Source organism: Homalodisca vitripennis, chromosome 1, assembly GCF_021130785.1.
Source record: "Homalodisca vitripennis isolate AUS2020 chromosome 1, UT_GWSS_2.1, whole genome shotgun sequence".
In the NCBI taxonomy this organism is placed as follows: domain Eukaryota; kingdom Metazoa; phylum Arthropoda; class Insecta; order Hemiptera; family Cicadellidae; genus Homalodisca; species Homalodisca vitripennis.
The window spans coordinates 75,595,968-75,617,303 of NC_060207.1; the positions used below are offsets into that span (position 1 = coordinate 75,595,968).

The 21,336-nt window shown below is 36.2% G+C and overlaps 1 protein-coding gene across 3 annotated transcripts in view; it reads right to left on the reverse strand.

Moving 5' to 3' along the window:
- LOC124364882 (CCR4-NOT transcription complex subunit 4) overlaps window positions 1-21,336 on the reverse strand; it is a 98,728-nt gene that overhangs the window by 57,778 nt on the left and 19,614 nt on the right. For all 3 annotated transcript variants that reach the window (XM_046820691.1, XM_046820682.1, XM_046820700.1), the window contains exons 4-6: window positions 14,599-14,685; window positions 8,074-8,263; window positions 3,786-3,888 (exon numbers count right to left, since the gene is read on the reverse strand). In XM_046820691.1, the coding sequence (XP_046676647.1) occupies window positions 3,786-3,888; window positions 8,074-8,263; window positions 14,599-14,685 (380 nt within the window). The remainder of the gene's footprint in view (window positions 1-3,785; window positions 3,889-8,073; window positions 8,264-14,598; window positions 14,686-21,336) is intronic.

The window sequence follows — 21,336 nt, forward strand, 5'->3', positions numbered from 1 at the left end:
CGGTACTGGTGCCCTAGATGTGATTGTGGTGTTCATCCTGGTTGCTACAGTGCCTTAGAACACTTCAGGAGGCCTGTAGGGGGAGGCAGAAGAAAGAGCGTAGCGCAGCAATCAGAATCTGACCCTAACTAAGTTTCTTTAGTCAAATGTAGATATGTACATATATGTATATAAACATAGGGACCATAATAAGATTGTTTTTACTATTCATAATTAATATAACAGACATTTAGCTTTTGTGATGTTATATGTACATCCAAACCAATATTGTTTGAGAAGTGTTTATTTCAAATGTGTCCATTGTGCAAATTTTGGTGTATGGAACATTTTTTTAGTTTTTATATTTTGTGTGTGTGTAGTTTTTGTTCGAAAGGCTTTGAAGTGACATTTTTATTGTTCACAATGAAATTTGTATATTTTGAAATATTTATAACCATGTTTTAAAACGCATTTACAACCTCACCTTCTAAAAAAAAACAAAAAGAAAAAAGTTATCTACTACTTATCAAGACTATTTTAGAGAAAAGTGGTAAGTGTTTTGAATAATTATCTTTATTTCCTAAAGCATGTTTTTCTGAAAAGAATTATATACAACACGATCTTTGAATGTATATTTGTATCTAAAAAGTGGCTTTTAAGAAACCATGTATTTTGCTTCAAAACAGCCCAGCACTTTAAAGTGATTTAATTACCACTTGGAGGGTTAAATGGCGGCATTTAAAAGTATCCAAATTTTATATCCCAAAAACTATTAATCACATTTGCAAATTACAAGAATAAATTATTTATTGCAAATTCAACGACAAAACTAACAACTAGTTACATCAATTTTAGTTGGTGAGTGTTTATCTAAAGAGCAACACCCGTGGCTCAGAAAGCAAAGTGATGTCAAGCCAAAAAGGCCTCACTAGATGGCTCCACCCTGAAGTCTCATCTGAACAAGTCCAGAAAGGAAGGAGGAAGGAGACAAATCTACAACCATTAGTAACTCCAGTTTAGATAGTTTTTGTAGTATTGTGGTCTTGAATTGAATTTGCATCATTAAAATTACTAATATTTGCTTCAACACAGTTCAAGTTACAGTTAATATAGATAGACAAAAGTGATAATATTAAATTATTGACCAAATTTTCAGCATAAGTCTAACTTGGATAATTTACTTATTATTCTAAGAGCCTTCTTTTGCCAAATAAAGATCCTTTTAGCTGAATGTGAACTATCCCAAAGATGTATACATGGTTTAAATGAGTATGAAAAAGACCAAAGTATATCATGACAAGAACCTCCAGATTCAGACAATCCTTCAACTTTCCTTAAACCCTGGACAATTGTTTTACAAAGATGATTGACATGTTCATCCCAACAGAGTTTGCTATCTAAGTGGATGCTAAGCGGTTGTACATGTAATGACAATGGTCTACATTTGATAAATGATTTTTTAATGTAAATATTATATGTTCAGTCTTGGTATCATTATTATCAATATTACAATGTCATTAACAGAAAACCAAAGTTTTATAATTATATTTCAAATTTACATTTCGTCGCTAGCGAAATGCGAGAAATTCGGTGACGATTTATCACTATCATCTATAGTTCCTTAGTTTTTATTATCTCTTTGTCTTTCGATGTGTCTCAATAATAACTTTCCTTTCTGTGATGTTTAGAAAATACATGTATCCAATTAGGAAATACAAAGATAACAAATAAATATCAACACAGCGCTACCGTGGGGCAGACTGCAGCCCAGTATTGCGGGTCAGAGGTCTAGCGGTGGGCGAACTTTCGGTATGAGACAATGATTTCGCCAGTACACAAGGTCGGTTCAGTACAATCAAATAATCCAAATACTGTCATCTGAACTCTACTTAATTAATTTATCTTTTGTAAGGGAGGGAGGAGCCTAAGAATACCACATTACTTCAAAGAAATTTGCAGGGATTCAAGGAAATGAATATGTTTAAAATTCCAAGTAATTTTTCCTTTTTAAGTCATAGAAATGGTAGGTTATAATAAAATGAGCTTCCAGAATATATTACATTTACGTAAAAATGTATGGATTTATATTTATAGAGAATATATTTATTTACAACTATGCAAAGTACGACATACGGATAAAATACGAATTAACGATCGTCTGTTTACTATCGAGGAGCTAAAGTCCGCGCATAGAACCAGCAGACATGCTAGCATTAAAAAAATATAGACACAGAAAAAACAAACTTCAATTATAATATTATTAATTACGTTATTTACAAAAACATGTTTTACCAATCGCTAATTTGAGTACTGCCAATCGTTTTTGTCCACGAATAGACAGTGTAGACTCAGTCAGTTAGGCAACAAGACATAAAGATCCTCATGCACGTTGGACTATTTAGTTTGAACAGTTCAAATCGTCTGAACAAGCACATATGCGTACAGGTCGTTCCGGTAAATAGTAATTTTACTCACGTGAACTGTCGCAAGTATTTGCTACAGTAATGTCTCGGCAATGTTTATAATTGAAATTTTAATAGCCAACACTGTCCTCCATTCCTTGTCCGGCACTGGTTGCGGCAGCGCTCGCAAGAGCTCTTGCACCCGTTTAGACTAGCGATGTTTAGTTGGACACAAAACTTGTGCCATTTTTTGCTGGTGTAAACGCAGTTCAATCCAGATTTGGATGTGACCGTGATATCAAAACATAACATCACTTCCTTTGTTTTAACCTAAGTAATTTGATGACAATCGGAACGTGTGTGAGGAGCAATCATTCATAGACCAACCGAGGCCTTGGCTGCCAATTCTGAACATTGATATTTCTCCTGCCGCTCAACCCTCAGATCAGTCTGTCATTGCTGTGCAAATGTCCCCTTCTCGACATTACTTGTTGTAACTAACCTGCTACTTTCTTCTCCAACAGGTATCTTATTAAGCTTTATATAAATCCAACTGATATTCTGGTGTACTCAAAAACCCGGGCTGCAACTCTTACAAACCGTCAAACATTATATTATTCAACGAACCAAATTGTGAAGTCTGTTTATAACACTGTACATTTTAGGCTATCTATCTAACACACGTATTTCCAAAGTACCATTTTCTCTAAAGAATAAGAGTTGGCCAACTTTGTACGGAGACCCAACTTTGGCGACTGAATAATACTTAAGTACAAAAACCCATTTGTATCGCATTACTATTATTTTTAAAATTTTCCCAGTTCTCAGAAAAATTCTCGGCTTATTCCCGGTTTTCCCAGTCAGGTGGCCACCCTGTATATCTAAGATATCTAAACTGGAGTTACCAATGGTTGTATCATCTACATAGAGAACAGAGAAAGATTGAGCATTATAACCAAAATCATTCACAAAAATTTAAAAGATCTTGTTAAACCCAGTACTAGACTGAATAAGTGTTTTAGTAGTTTTAAATTTTACTGTACAATAAACTGCCAATTTATGTTAGGTTACTTCCAGCAATAGATTTAGTTATAATATAGCTAGGTGGCTTAGGAGTGAAGCATTTTATACTATTGAAGAGTATATGAACTGTGATATGTTGGACTTAACAACTTAATATTGTTTGTTACTTTGTCATGATGCCTATTGTAACTTATTAACTTAATATAAAATAAAGTTCTTGATTCTCATTTATGTAGATTAAACACAGATTATTATTCAGTTCAAATCTTACTTATTCAAGTAAAATCACTTTTTTAAAGTTTACATTATAAAAGAGTTTTAATAAAATCAAGATAATCCTAATATTAACTTTTTTAGGATGATCTTTAACTTATATCTGACCTATTTAAAGTTGCGTTTATTAGCTGATCATGTAGTTTCTTTTCGTATTCTTGATGTTTCGCTTGTTGCATTTCTTCTTTAGTAAAACTGGCTTCAGGATCCCCTGTTCAATAAAAAAATGTTTTAGTGCAATTACTGGAAGTTTTTATGTTAATTTAACTAAAAATATTTGTAATCGATGATAAGTAACTTGAATTTAAAACTAAAGTGAAAATATAATTTTTTAAAGGGTTACTATCTTAATCAATTGTAACTTCGGAGTTACCTTCCAGGGATAGGACAACATTCAGGTATCTAAGACAATATTATTTTAGACAGTTGAGAAAAAACAAAAAATACAGTAATGTCAGGAAAAGGAGAAAATTGATTGAGGTGAAGTTTAGGAATGATTGGTGCTTTGTAAGGAACTGACATTTTGGCTCATGTGAACAAGAAAAGAGATATATTGACAACACCTAGCAATCATCGGTACGGTCTGAAAGTCCAATTTTGGCAATGAAGGTGGACAACATTGTTATTTAAAGATATTGGCCTAGATTTTGAAACTCCTATGAAAAAAGACGGGACAAGTGAAATAAAGAAGGGAAAATTTTGAGAAATTAGGGGAAAATCAAGTAACCAAAGAGTTTGCAGAAGAGTTTTATACCAAGAAACTTGATGCATAGGACAACTTGATTATTTACTTTCGTATGTATTGATATTGATGGCATTATTACTGACAAAAATGTCGATTGATATATTCAGAGTACCCAGGATTGCCCATTTTGAACAAGTAAGCTTAGAAATTGCCAAGGCAGATGAAGAAAGGGGTAAAAAGAAAATTTATATCTCTATTTACCCACTCCATTCTCTGTCAATTTGTCTATTCACCAACTTCTCTTGTTTCTTACTACTTTCTTTTTTGCTATTTCTCTATGCTGGGAACCCAGGCTAATGAGCACCTCATTTAACACATTCAGTGCTAAGCGGGACCGTTCGGTCCCTGCCCGAGCGTCTCGGCACCATTCACGGGTGCGCGCTGGACCTATCGGTCCCACTGGGCATTGTTGTTTTGCTCTCGGCACTGTTTAGGCAGCACTGCAAAGAGGTCCTTTCTGATAGCGTGAGCGTGTTGGGCCGGTTTCGTTCTTTGTTCTAGTGTGCATAGTTTCTCGGTTCAGCTAACTATAGTTGTTTTCATCTAGTGCTGTGTTTGCTATTATTTCGTGATTCTTGTTAGCGAAATAAACAATGGCTGGGACATCTAGAGACCCCAAAGTAGTTTGTATAATACATTACCAATGATTCGTGATGATATAACAAGTGCCATGACAATAAGATGTACAATAACAAAAAGTGTTTGGTATGATGTACATATTGTAAATAAGACGTGTTAAAAACTACAAAGAAGGGAGGGGATGGTTGTAAATAATAAAATGATATACTATTAGTGCCTTTCAGTGAAAATTATCTTGTTTTAGAGTGTGCACTCATGTATAAATCAACAAAGACCTGTAGCTAGGACAACGGGACCCATCGGTCCCGCAACATATTACATAATTTTAGGAGTCTTGGGAACATAATGCCTAATTTCTTGTCTTTACTACCATCAACAGTCATAAGGTTACGTGTACACCCCTAAATAATACAATAGTTCTTGTAATAAATGTCAACTTCAGGTTCAATGGGCATTGGTCCATGCTGACGGGACCCATCGGTCCCGCAGTATAATGATGTCAAAAAAAATGTAAATGTAGGTCAAAAATAATCTTTTATGCTTTTATGTCACTTCTGCAAGTTATATTTTCTAATTAAACAAATTTAAAAAATTAGCACCGGGATTTCGCTAATACTCAAATGCTTAGCAGTGAATGTGTTAACACTGTGTAATAGACATGAGAAATCACAACATGTCTACCAGTCTGCCCATGTTTATCAAACAGCTTACCCACCATCACCATCTAGTTGTCCATACCAGAATGTGCTCTCAAAAGTTAAGTTGATCTCAAGCTTTACACTAGTACTTCACCAGTGGTCTTTCCGGTCTAACCGGACCTGAATGACAGTTCTGATACTTTGTCTTCAAGAAAAACTATCTTGTTCGTTAGAATGAGGCCTAGGCCACCTATCTCTATGGGAACACGCTCAGCCTAGCAAACATTATGCCTTGTCATGAGTTCTCACAGTAATGGTAACGACGATATTGTCCGTGTATCTGAAGGCAATAGTTTGTGTCGCATCATAAAAAACAACTACAAAACTGCTGTCTCTTATATTGGCCTTCACTTCGCTTGCCAGTTCTGTCTTCTGCTGCCAAAATATATCATTTTGAAAAGGAGGTAGAATTGACAGGGGGGAGATAGGAAAGAGAGAAGAAGAAAAAAACCGAACACATAAAAGACTAAGAGTAGAGAGATTCTGGATTCCCTCTTAATCTTTTCTGCGATTATGTAGAAAGTGTTTGAATATCTGTGACCTGCTCCATTCTTCTAACTTGAATATTAGTAACAGTTCCCAAAAATTTCATAACAATGTCATAATTTGACAGTAGCAGAAAACAACTTAGAACACAAACAATTTAGAATACAAAAGTTATAAATACGAGGCATGTTTTTAAAGTAAGTACCGTTTTTAAATTACGCTGCCACAGCGCTGCAGTTGCCATTTAGAGCATGCGCGTAGTGTAGCTACATCAGTTGGGAAGCCGCAGACGCCATTACGATGCTGTTTGATCGAGTCTTCGTTTGTTTACGTGATTTTAAAATGCCGCCGACTATCGAGAATCCCGCCGACTGTGAAGTGCGTGCTGTGATTCGTTTTTGCAATTGACATTCATCGCACAAGTTGATGATTGACAATCAGTGAAGTTTATGGTGAAAACATTATGAGTGAAGGAATGATGCGGAAATGGGTTAGGGCCTTCAAAGATGACCGCACAAACGTTCATGATGAAGGACGAAGTGGGCGACCTTCAGTCATTACCGATGATCTCATTCAAAAAGTGGACTGTAAAGTGAAAGAGAACAGACGGTTCACAATTTCGTCCTTAGCTGAAAAATTTCCTGCTGTATCAAGAAGTGTTCTCTACGAAATTGTGTCCGAACGTTTAAATTATTGGAAACTGTGTTTACGGTGGGTACCGAAAATGTTGAATGATGAGCACAAAACCAAACGATTGGGTAGTGCATTGAGCTTTCTCAAGCGTTACGAGAGCAATGATTTTTTAAGCCTTATTGTTAGAGGCGATGAAACGTGGGTAGCCTACGTTACACCAGAATCAAAACAGTCAATGGAATGGTGGCATTCAACATCCCCTAGGAAAGTCAAATTCAAGCAAACAATTTCTGCCAAGAAAATCATGTGCACTGTCTTTTGGGACAGACAGGGTGTGTTGTTGGTCAATTTTCTGCCTCACGGTGAAACGATTAATGCATCCGCGTACTGTGAAACTTAAAAAAAACTGTGCCGCACAATTCAAAACAAAACGCGTGGCATGCTGAGTGCAGGCGTCGTTTTGCTCCATGATAATGCTCATCCACATTCAGCAAATCAAACGCAATAGCTCATCATTTCATTTGGCTAGGAACAATTGGACCATCCTCCATACAGTCCCGATCTTGCGCCTAGCGACTACCATTTGTTTCTGCACTTGAAGGCGCATTTGGCGGGGAAGCGTCATTCCAATGATGAAGAAGTAAAAACGTCTGTGCAACAGTGGTTGCCCAGTCTGGCGGCAAGCTTCTTTGACGACGGCATACAAAAGCTGGTCCCAAGATACGAAAAGTGTCTTAATAATAATGGAAATTATGTTGAGAAGTAGAGGAAAGAATGCTCTTTCAGGTAAATAAAGTTTTGTTTGAAAAATTTACTTGTTGATTTTATTATATCAAAACGGTACTTACTTCCTCGTATATTATATCTGCTTGTGAACTTACAGAAGATCTAAGGAGTTATTATTAATATTGCAAATGATATTTTGCACTGATAGTCACAGGTATGGTAGCTGAGTATATCACAACTGACTGGTATATTTAGTAGTCTACATTTTTCAGTTATGCATCAAAAAGATAGATGTTCAGATACACCGGTTTTCTTGGAATCAATAAGTTAGGATGAACAAAAAACAGCTATGGAGATTCTAAAATGTTAGAAAATTATTGCAAGAGATTTTGACTGTGAGGAAAACTTAGTTAAACAAGAACAACTTCTGGTTAACTTACCCAGAAAACTTACCACCACCAAAACTATGAATCATAATTAAATATTAGTCAAGGGAAAACTGATTTGATCAGAAGAAAAGACAAAATACCTAGATCGTGAAGGTACATGCAGTCTCCTTTAGGGCACGTCTGGTTTTTCATGAAGTGTGAGCAGTACTTTGTGGTCCCTAACGATGTTTTCACAGTCCTCCCATCGACCATTATGTTGTTCACAGACTGAATTGCTCGTAATGCATCATCTGCTCTTTGATACGTTACATAAGCACTTGCACTTGGACCCTAAACACATTTCAATCACTTCAACCTTGTTTTACCAGTATGCACCGGTTTTACATGCAAATTTACATTTAAAGCTACTATAGGACACAAAATTTTACTTGAAACACTGCTATAATTATTTATTCTCAATTGTATAAAAGTAATCACAGGCAAGAAGAACACAATCATATCATTAAACATGGTGATTTATGAAAGTAGTGAGCACTTTCAAGAAAAAACGGTACTTTGGGATTATACCGACCACACCAGTATGAAGAACACAAAAATATAAATTTATAGAAACAAACATGATAAAACGAAAAAACAACTGTTTAATTACAAAATTACAAGCATTTCCAGGTATTGTGATCGGTATTGTCGTCGCTGTTATCTTATCTTTCTCGAGAATCCCGGTTACGACAGGCCACGCGGCATCACATGATTTGCACGGTACATAATTGCCTTTCCATTACAATTAATTCAATTTCTGATCAGCCTCTCTAGAATTTGATATTTTACTGATAGGTACTATCTCGAGGGATGTTTTTCTTTCGTCCTTCGGTGCTGCCCCGCGCTGATGGCTGGAGGCACTCGCATTTTGGGTGGCGGAGTGTGATTAAGAATAAAAACAAGTTTTGAGTGTTATTTCAATAAAGAGTTTAGTTTAAGTTTGGTAATGTTTGTTTTTGTTAATTTTTGTGTTTGGATAAATGTAGAGGTAAAACACGGAAGTACAACAAAGCGACGCATCACCTGAACGGGCGGCGAGACTCTGGAATCACGTTATCTACTAGACCGCTCGACTTTGACCTCTGTCTGGGGATGGGGAGGGGTTTGCGATAAGACAATTCCTGTTTTATATTGACGAAATATTGTTCTACGCTAATCTAGTAATCAGTAGAAGCAAAATGTCAAATAACGATTCATGTCTGGGTGTGGTCGGTATAATCCCAAAGTACCGAAAAAACAGATTTATTTCATCCTATTGGTACAAATGGTTAAAATTCTTTAAAACAGTCTTCTGCATCAATACACATGCGGAGACGATTCTGTCACACCTGGAAAGTAAAGAACTTTCGCATTTGCAAGTCCTCCGTCACTATCCTATATACCGCAAATGTTGACAAGTTCAGGATGTCAGCGATTACCTAGATACTTTACCAATGGTCTGAACTCAAAACTTTGCGTACCGCTGGATGTTTTCATCGGTTCAGGCTAATGTTGGGCATCCAGAACGAGGCTCATGGGTAACCTCCTCCTGGCCCTACTTGAATGAAAGCCTTGTGCCACTTTCCGCATTGAGATCTCAAAATGCATTCCTACTTATAGGACTCGTGAAGCATTTGATAACTTTCCATTGCATTCTTCCCAAGCTGTACACTAAACTTGATTGTGTAACGCTGTTCAAGCAAGCGCTCCATCGCGCCATGACACAATTGGAAAACAGTCTTCTTAATTCACTCTACTGCTCAGAGCGAACTAAGAACAGGAGCGTTTGTAGGGGCAGAACCCCCACCACATTATCCGACCGGTCCATATGTGCTGTGACGGATAGTCGTGTCACAATAAAATCATGCTCATTACTTACATAATGCACCATATATATATATATATATATATATATATATAAATATAAATTACAGGGTAGCGCATGTCTGTCTGTTCCAGTGGCTAGTGTAAAGTGATGCTCTATGCATCTGTTATTTGTTTGTGTGTGTTTTTAAAACGTTTACAGCCCAACAACGAGTTTACATCCTTCAGTTGTGGTGTAAGCATAATAAAAATTCTGCTATAATAATTGAAGAATTTAGTGGTAAATATCCAGGTGTCTGATACCTCCAAGACAGTATATGCGGAAGTTAAATAAGAAATTTGAAAACAGGAAGTGTTTTAAATGCCCCGAAGTGTGGTTGTCCACGATCAATTTGCAACGAGGAAAACCTGCAGACAGTTGCTTAAGCTTTTGTAGCCAGTCCCGGTAAATCGATTCATAACGCATCTGCTGAACTAGGAATATCAAGAAGCATGTAAAGAATGTTAAAGTAATTAAAATTTAACCCATACTGTCTATCTTTATTGAAAGCGCTTCACAAGGATGATTCTGATAGGCAATTGGAATTCTGTGAGACCATAATTATATGCTCAGAGGCTTGTGATCAATTTTGTAGTGTAATGAGGCATGCATGTTTCAAACTAAATGGACGCGTTAATCGGCATAACTGCGTGTACTGGTAGGATGTAAATCCTCATGACATAATCCGAGCATAACTCAATATGCATGATGCTATGGTATGGGGGTATTTCGAGTACTGCACTGATTGGTTCTTATTTTCTTCAAGGAAATGTTAACTCAGAAAGTTACTTACGGTTGCTGCAAGAAGTAGTAGTTCCCGAGCTCAGAAACAATCCTATTTTCAATACTCATTTGTTCATCTGGCAACAAGATGGTGCCCTAGCACATTTAGGTATCCAAGTTCGAGATTTTTTAAATAATACATTTAATGAATGGATTGGTTACCGTGGTACAATCAATTGGCCTATGTGCTCATCAGACCTGACCCCATGTGATTTTTCACTCTGTGTATAAAGGAGACTGTGTATGCTTCAAAACCGCAAATTTAGAAACCTAGTTAGAAATGCATTTGATCTTGTTAATAGCGATAAACCTTTATTTCTAAACATTTGTGATTCTGTTATCAGTCGTTGTATGAAGTGTATACAAAATCAGTGGACATTTCGAACAACTACTACAACATCGTATGGTAATATGTTAGTAATTTCATATAATCAATTTGTTTTCTTGCCTAAAAGTGTTTTATTCAATTAACCTATAACACCTTTAAATTTCTCTTCTGGGGAAACTGACATATGCACCACCCTGTATATACAGTATCCTTAATTATAGTATATATAATATTAATATATAAAGGACACTATAACCCTTCTTTTAAATTTATTATATTCTAAAGATCCTTCCTTGTGGAATTAATAATATATTATTCCTAAAATGTCAATCCAACACGGAAATTTATAAGAGAAACACTAGTTTTAAACGTTAAGGGAAAACATTTAAATTAGTCCTTCCACCTCAGAAGAAGTAGGTAAATTTTGTGACAGCTGAAATATTATTAATTTATTCTCATATGATTTACATGTATTCAATATCAATAACTCAAACACAGTAATCATTATGTGTTTATCATCTCTTGTAGGATTCTAAAATCTGTGGATAAGGAATATATTTATTTAGTTATGGTGTAATACAGATAATACAAATTACAATTTGTATTGCATTTGTATGCAATAATGATATAGCATGCAAAAATATATATTCTTAATGCTCTTGAAAACATTCTAAGTCCATGCCCTTGTTGATTGGAGCAAACTTATGAATATAATTATTGTAATAATAATTGGAAGAGATGTAATATTAAAATAAACAATCTTTATAAACCCATTTAACTTTGCACTCGAAAGGCCAGCAGCACTGGCCACACCAAGGTTGCAGACAGCTCACGTTAGTTTTGCTGTAGTTTGTCCTCGCAATTCGTATGGCCAGTACAGATGGCCATGCTACTTTCATTGGCAGCTCGGTGGCCATATTTTTTGTTTGCCTCCCCAGATCAGAATTATTTTTCAATATCCTCTGTGTTATTTGCATAGTAACACTGATTAAAGAAGAAATAAAAAATCATTTAAAATGTATTTTTAATGAATCTTTCTAATACAAACATAAACATACATTTAGGAAATTGAACTCATACATATATTATTAAAAAAGATATGTAAATAGTGTTATATAGTAGGCATTTACAGTTATGTTTACTCAGGCATGAGTTATTTAAAATTTGTCTCAGTCTTTATATTCTTTCAAAAATACACAGCTATGTGTATTTAAGAATAGTTACCACACGTCTTCTAGTAAAATTGTCTATCACTTTAGTGTATAGGCCCACTATGCACCATTCGTCTTATTTGTACAGTCAATGTTTAGAAAAGAATTAGAGGCTAATTTAAAATTTACTGCTTCACCTAAAATTACGAGGGTCGTCCATAAAGTAACCGCCGTTTGGGCGTAGCGCGATAAGTAGTGGGGGTAGCGCCGCCATTCTCACATCGGTGTGCGCAGCCGTTCAGTACGCTTCTAGCTGTGCAAGGGAGAGCATCTCGTGCGATCGCACGTTCTTTTGTTACAACGCAAAAACATGAGCGCCGTGATAGAAAATCCCGCCAAGTGTGAAGTTCGTGGTGTAATAAGATTTCTGTGGTCGAAAAGTTACACAGCAGCTAAAATTCATCGTGAATTGAGTGCGGTGTATGGCCCAAACATTATGAGTGAAGGTGTAGTCTGTCAATGGGTTCGTTTTTTTTAAAAATGGAAGAACGAACGTTCACAATGAAGACTGGAGTGGTAGGCCATCTCTCGTCAGTGATGACTTGGTGAACAAAGTGGATGAGAAAATTTGCAAGAACCGTCGCTTCACAATCTCGGAACTTTCGGATCATTTTCCTGAAACCTTTTACTGTGAAACCTTAAAATGGCTACGACGAGCGATTCAAAACAAGCGTCATGGTCTTCTGACATCTGGTGTTGTGTTTGTCCATGACAACACCCGTCTTCATACAGCTCAAAGAACAACAGAACTTTTGGAAAAGTTCAAATGGGACGTTTTTGACCCACCCCCCCCTACAGCCCGGACCTGGCTCCCAGTGATTTCCATCTTTTCCCGTACATGAAGCGGTGGCTTGCATCTCAGAGGTTTGCGAGTGATGAAGAGCTTCAAAACGCTGTGACAGGTTGGCTAAGTTCTCAGGCGGCAGATTTTTTTAAAGACGGAATTTCAAAAACTGTTAAAAGATATGATAAGTGCTTGAATTTGTATGGTGAATATGTAGAAAAGTAGAGAAAAGCTGTAGTTTTAACATTTATATAATAAACTTTTTGTATCTCAACTGGTTTATTTTTTATTTCAAAACGGAGGTTACTTTGTGGACGACCCTCGTACATTAAAATAATAAAGCTGCTCGATAGATTTCAGCACTCACCATTCATTACAGAACAAAGAGAATATTAAAAAAATAACTGCTATATTTAGTGGCCATTGGTGCTGGCCTTACAAACTATGGACATAGTGTATCTTGGCCAGTACAGCTGGACATACGAGCTGAGATAACATTACAGCAAAAATTAATCCGCGCTTCCAACAAATGGCAGCAGGTAGTAGAGCTGGCCGTACAAGCTTCAAGGACAAATTATAAATACTGCCTTCGAGTGCATAGAGTTAATGTGTTCCTAAATATTCTCATATACAATTCTTATTCAACATTACACCAAGACAACCAAATAACCTGAGGAGATAATTTTTCTGTAAAGCAATAAAACATATTTTTGGACGATGATGTTCAATATACTGTTTAATTTATGAAATAAAATTAGGCTGCTATACATTATATGAAACTTTGATGTATATTATTCCTTTTATCAATTAATCTCACTAACAGTCTACTTGCCCTTCTAAATAATTCATCAACTTTTTGCAAATCATATACTGCTGAAAATGTATTAAAATAATGCATCTCAGTGAGTCCAGTGACATACGGGAACGTTGTGCTCGTTATGTGCTGTGTGTGTTGTTTGTACGTGTAGTTCCATTTTCACTGTTTGATTTCATACAAACAGTTCTTAGTTTGCCATCTTGGTTCATTTTCTTTGTTGTGTATTGTGTTTAGAGTATCATGATTGTATATATGTAATTGCAGTCCAATGGAGGAGTATGTTGAACACTTTTTTTTCTGGACAAGTATCCGATTCAAGTTCAAACAGTTCTGATGATGACAATTTGTGTGAGAGTGGATATTATTGTTGGGGGTGAGAGGAGTGTAGACCTCAAAAAAATATTTAAAAAATAAACAAACTGATATGCAGGTACCAGTGGAGATGGGGGCTGAAAAAGTATTGGGAATAGACTGGATGAGGACAGACACCAGTGACAGTGAGCTGGATTTCAATCTCCAAAAATGACATTATTAATTGCAGTATTGCAGTCAATTAAGGGTTCCAGGACATCTTCAATGAACTTTTTGGATATCCAGATGTAATTTTTGGGTGAGTAAAACCATTTGTACTTTTCTGCACTTTAAGTTCGCATGTCGCCTCCCTAACAGCAAATACTCTTACTGAAATCTCATTTCAACACATGGATGAATTCTGGTGGATTGTTGACTACAAGTTATATCCACAATATAGGAAGTCATACATTTATTAGACTTAGTAATAAAACATAGTAATAAATGAAATACAAAAAGAAAATTTCTAGAAGTGGTATAAATTTTTAAAATGTAAAGTTAAGATTTACCTGTGAACCGGCATAGGATGTACTCTGGTTTATAACTACTTTGTGGATTTTGCCGTACTTTCCAAAATATTCGTGCTTCTTCAATATCTGCAAAATAAAATATCACGTTATGAAATTGTTTGTAAAAGATGAATAGCTAGCAACAATATTGTTGCTATACCAATATGTAACATTTAATTTCTCTTTAGAAACATGGAGATTAAAAACAAATTACATAATATCAGTAGTTACTTCATCACTGGACAGTTTCTTTTACACAAACAGGTTTATTAATATTAGTTAATGGATTAGACCTAACCAATACTTAACATCAGTGACGAATATTGGACATGATGTAATAAAAATTAACGTTTACTTGCTTAACTATGCTTAATTATGTTTTGTTTTTGTTGTTTTATTTGATGTACTACACTATTACTATGTGATTTCGAAACTCTGAAAAACTAAGTACAATTCATAAAAAACTTCATTTAAATTTATACTTCTATCGATGTATTTTCTTTCGTATGGGTGTCAGTAACTTTGTACAAACCAAAATAACCCTATTACATTTACACTGAAAACTCATGTTTTTTGCTTGGACTCAAATCACTACAATACTTTTATGAAGAAATACGGTAAAACACTGTATAAGTTACTATTTTAGTTTATATTTACTCAAATGCTTGGTTATCGGCACATAAACAACAAGAATGGCCGTTACACAACACAGACTCGTCCACTAGGTCGTGACTGGAAGACAAAATCATTGCATAGGTACTTCAGTGTTATCGCAGTCCACTATTTTTGGACGACTTTACCTTATCGGGAAACAAAATAAACTTCATTATACCTTCCTAATACTTTCCATCTTCTATGATATATAAAAAAATACTCAATGAGCTATACTTCCTATAGCTAAATCGTCTGCAAATAGACCTACATGAGCGACCCTTCAAGTAGACCTAGACGCACAAATCACCTGTCACTTTCGAATAATTAAACGTTATTCTTTTAGTTTTTGTTTTCATTTATTGTCGTAATAACTTGTAAATTTCAAAATAGGTTAAAGAAAGTCTCTTCTTTTTAATACTGAAATTTATTTTTTCTCCGATAAGGAAAACTCGTCAAAAATAGTGGACAACACGTGTTTCACAAATCAAAGAGTAGGGAAACAACATAATACTTGTATTTATTGATAGTTGGAAACTATTGAATAGAGCTATCTAGCTATTTGGCCAAAATAACATTGCACTATATAAAATATTATTAAAATACAAAACGTCAAAATTAGCGACGCTGCAGCACTCAAAGGATTATTGAATTTTTTGCATTTACTATTTTCTATATTTATGATAGTGCACTGCCATGGGTCTGCTGTGTCTGGCCACTGATAGGCAGTAAGCGAATTACTGTTCGCTAAGACTTGTTTTTGCTGATCTTTGTTTATGAAAAATTGTAAATAGATAAACCATTTAATGAATTATTGTGCTTTTGCAAATAATATTTTGCTTGCAATTTGTATTTTCTACATTTACATTTATGCAATTTTGTGCGTCTGCTACGTCTATTCGCAGGTGACAGCTGGGCAATGAGAATCAATCGGATGATCACTAATATTTGTTTATTTTTCTATTGTACTTGTACAAATATTCTCTCTATAAAATATATAATGTTTATATTTATTTCATAACTAATGGTAATTTGAAACATTTAAGACATTTTAGGTTCAAAATATGTTTTATAAGTGATACAAATGTATGCCCATATTTTTTGAAAGATTAAAGGCATATAATATGGAAGCCCGTATTATAATCTGCTAAATTTAAGTAGAAGGTAGGGGATATGGCTTTTTTTCTTGAAATATATTTTCTAAGCCTATTTTATTCTTAGCCTAATCTAATTTTCTAAGCATCTGCAAATCACTTTAAAATAGAGTGGTTTTCTGGGATTGTATTTTTATATTATCTTTCTAAGAATTAAGAGTGGCAAAAACTGGTTTGATAGTGATTAAAAAAAAAAAAAATCGACTATAAAAGCTATTATTATTCAAAATTTTATATTCGCGAACCAATGTTTTTAAGATTCTAAGTCGGATTCAAGATTCGAATATTCTGGATCTGCCCACAACTAAGTCTTACTTAATTTCATAACCTAAAACAAATAAATAAACACATTAAAAGTATTTACTTGTAAACTGATGCTGGAATTTCCTAATGTTTAAAAATATGCGTATTGAAACATTGTATGGTAACCCTCATATTATATACCCCATAAATTTCAAGTGACTTCTTAATCAATCCATTTTTCACTAATTAAATTCTGCATAATATATTATTTGTTTACAATATATTCTTATTGTGTACCTTTTAGAAACATTTTAATCAAAACTTAAGACATATTTCTTATTATTTTGATGCTATGGAAGAAAGTTTGTACTAGCTAAGACACAGCCATGTGAATTTTATTAACGACTAGCTGTTACCCGCAGCTTTGTATGCAAATTCTTGCTGAATAACACAGATTTCATGTACACATCTTTTTAAAATTGCATCAGACTCAAGAAATAAGTGATGTCCATTGGATGATATTTCCATTTGAATTTTCATTCAAAATTCTATGATGGTTTATTGAACCACTCAAAATATTTCAGTGGTATTTGGAACAAGCCAGGAAGAGAAATTCTTAAATTGGAATTTTGTACAATTCTTGGTAAACAATATGAAGGAGTCCTGTTATAATTTTGAAAAGGAAGTAGGCATAATTATGGAACAATTTTAATTTTAAAATGCTACACATAGCTTTTTCCAGTGGGTATACAAGGTCTGTGCAAAAAGTATACGACCGCCGACGAGTAGGCGGCCTCTGCGTAACCGGTTATTGGAGGGAAGGGGCAAGCCTACTCCTTCCCATATTAGGCATTGAATACGGTCACTCAGTGAGTCACAACGCTCTGTTCCGTACAGTACTGCCGTGTGGGTGCGTCGCATTTCAATATGACTGAACGTGTTGAGCAGCGCATTTGCATTAAATTTTGCCAAAAACTTGACCATTCAGCATCAGAGACGATTACTATGATACGGAAAGTTTATGGTGACGTGTCTATGGGCGATACACAAATAAAAGAGTGTTTTAAAAATGGCCGCATATCAGTGGAGAGTGATGACTGAAAACGCTGAAAATGTTGAACGTGTTCATGCAGCAACTAATGAAAACCGTCGATTGACTGTCCGAGAGCTGGAAGAAGATTTAGGAATACCAAAATCGTCAGTTTGTAACATTTTAAATGAAGATTTAAAAATGAACCGTGTTTCGACAAAATTTGTTCTTCGGCTGCTGACAGTAGACCAAAAGAACTGTCGACTTGAAATCGCACAGGACAATCTGGATTTGATAAAAAGTGACCCAGGGCTATTTAAGTGATTACTGGTGATGAGTCATGGGTTTATGGCTATGACCCTGAAACAAAGGCTCAATCTTCACAGAGGAAAACTCGTGAAGAGCAAAAGCCGAAAAAAGCAAGACAAAGTTGAAGCAATGTCAAGACAATGCTGACAGTTTTTACCAGGACGGCGTTGTTCATCACGAATATGCTCCAAGAGGCCAGACAGTGAATAAGGAGTACAGTAGAGTCCCGCCGATCCGAACCCCGCCAATCCGAAAATCCGCCTAATCCGAACACGGCTAGGAGAAAATATAAAATTGCTAAAAAGGCAGGAAAATAAATTAAAACCAGTTATTATAGTAAAACGTAAGTTTTATTTCTCAAAGCATTTACTTACTGACATATAGAAACTGAAATTACATTTGAAACGTTAGATGATACATACATTGTACGGAATTTATACTGTTAATAAATGAAACATAGTACTGTACTGTACTGTATTTATAATGTACAAACCCCTACGCAAGGCTTAGCAAATAATTTGTACTTTAACTTGGACACAATAAGGGATAAAAACGTAAAACAAAACACTGCAAAACCCAACACTTTCTTAAGACCTAAAGTCAGTGATCTTCTTTTGACGCAACACACTAAAACGACTGGACGATGCAATGTTTCGCCAACGCCGAATGAACATTACGTCATTGGGAGTAGCAGCGGCATGTTGCTCGACGTAGCGTAGAGCGAGGTCAAAGGCACTTGCAGCTGCGCTGTGTGGAACAATATCGGTAGTTTGGGCGTCTCCCTCATCCTCACTGCTACATGAGTCATCAGCTGGGACTCCTTGCACCTGTGCCACGATGTCTTCGTCTGTGTACTCCTCGAAGCCTTTGTCATCTACAGCCGTCCACTCATCAACACACTCCTTCTCTACATTTTCGCATCCCGGTATTTTTTTTACAAGAGGAAGAAGTTCGCATTCATTTACCGGTGGAACAACCTCTTCAACAAACTGCAGATCAGGCCAAAGATTTTTCCAAGATTTCTGCAGAGCTCCTACGCTTGTGTTCTCCCAAGCCTCTGCCACCCAGAAAATTACATCTTTGATCGTGATTTTCTTAAGCTTTTGGAGAATTGTGAGGTCTTCATTTTCCTCAAGCAGGCTTCGGAGCAGCTTTTTCCGATAATTTTGCTTCAACGCTTGCAGAACTCCTTGGTCCATTGGTTGTATGATCGAAGTAACGTTCGGTGGTAGAAAAATGGCTTTTATATCACCAATAACCAGCTCTAAGTCATCCGGATGGGACGGAGCGTTATCTATGAGTAACAACGCTCTATCAGGCAGTCCATTTTCTTCATTGTAGGCTCTCACGTTGGGCACAAATTGTTTCTCAAACCATTCTTGAAACAAAGCACGATCCATCCAAGCTTTCTTTTGGTTTTTATAGTAAACCGGCAGAGCGTTCATATTCATGTTTTTAAAACATCGAGGTTTTTTGGATTTACCGATAACCATCAAAGGTATCTTATTGGTGGCGGAAGCGTTGCTGCATGCTAATACGGTTAGTCGTTGCTTATCCATTTTAAATCCTGGAGCGGACTTTTCTTCTCTTGAAGCTAGGCTCTTTGTTGGCAACGCTTTGAAATTTAGCCCCGTTTCATCAGTGTTGTACACTTGCTGGGGTGAGTAGGAGGATGTAATTTCTTTGAACTCCTGAAGATACTCTGCGGCTGCGTTGCTGTCTGCAGACATCTTTTCGCCAGTTACAGTCAGTTGCCTGATACCGTGCCTTTTTTTCCACCGATCTAAAAAACCGCAACTAGCCGAAAATGACGGATCGCCTCCCATAAGGATGTTTAGTAGAAGCGCCTTTTCTTTAATAAGAGGGCCGGTAATGGGAATGCCTTTTTGTCTCTATTGAGAAAACCACAAGTAAAGTGCTTCATCGAGTTTGTCATACGATGACACAGTAGTAGTTTGACGTTTTTCTAGAGTGTTTTCACTTGTAACAGAGCAAAATTGTTCGATTTTTGCCCGCTTCTTTTTCCAGTCACTGATCGTCGCTTTACCGACACCAAATTCAATTGAAAGTTGAGTAGCACTTTCACCATTGTCTAGTCTTTTGAGAACTTCGAGTTTTTCTTTTAACGTACACGAGTTGTGTTTACGTTTACTAGCCATAATGATATCGGATATACGCACAGAGCAGAGCAAAGAACAAACAAAACTGCAAACCACAAACTACAGAATACACAGTAAGAGCATGTGCTGCGCGTATGGAAGATTGCACTAAACTGTTGTCTCGCCACTCGTCACCGGGGTGGGTGGTGGAGGGGATAGGGGTGAGGTAGTGGCAGTCCAATAGTTTTGCGTGCCACACTGTTTCAAGGTCACCGACCAACTCGCCCCGCCCACCACAGACAGGTGGCTTCTACTAGATTCATTACGCACAAACAATGGCACTCAGTTTCGACCACGCGATGTTACCGTACAAAGACAGGAAGCTGTAATATTATTATTACGTTTAATACGTACTTACTATTGTTTATTGCATTTGATTATTGTATGCATTTAATTGTTTTAAAACCACGTAAATTGCACTTGAAAGTTGATAAATGGTACTATTTAACAAAAATCCGCCTAGTCCGAATTTCCCGTCAATCCGAACAAGGTTCGGTCCCAATTAGTTCGGATTGGCGGGACTCTACTATATTATCTTGAGGTCCTAAGGCGGCTACAAGATGCGAAGGAAACGACCTAAACTGTGGACAAGCCGTGACTGAATCCTGGACCACGACCACGCGCCAGCTCATTCCTCAAATCTTATTCAGCGTTTTTTGGTCAAACACGACATCAACCAACTACGACAGCCTCTCTACAGTCCTGACATAGCTCCTTGTGACTTCTGGCTATTTCCGAAATTAAAAATTCCTTTCAAAGGAAAAAGATTTGACGATGTTGAACAAATAAAACAAAATGCGACGAAGGACCTGTTAGCCATTCTGCAAAATGAATTTAAGGAGTGTTTCCGGAAGTGGGATGAGCGTTGGAATAAGGTAGTGGCTTGTGGAGGGGAGTACTTTGAAGGGCACCAGATTGCTGTTGCCGCCGAGTAACATCAGTTCATGCCAGACATCAAGGTCAGATACTTTTTGGACACACCTCGTACATCTATAACTTCTATGAATTTTTGTTCCATAAAAACCTAATTTGTATTCAGGTGCTTAGAGGGTGTCCACAAAAATAAGCTCAAGAAATTCAAACACATTCAAGGCAATTCAAGCTTGGATGATAAAAAAATACAAGGCGTTTAAAAAAATTGAAAAATATTTATATCATTTCAACTGTTATAAAATAATGCATATTACACAAT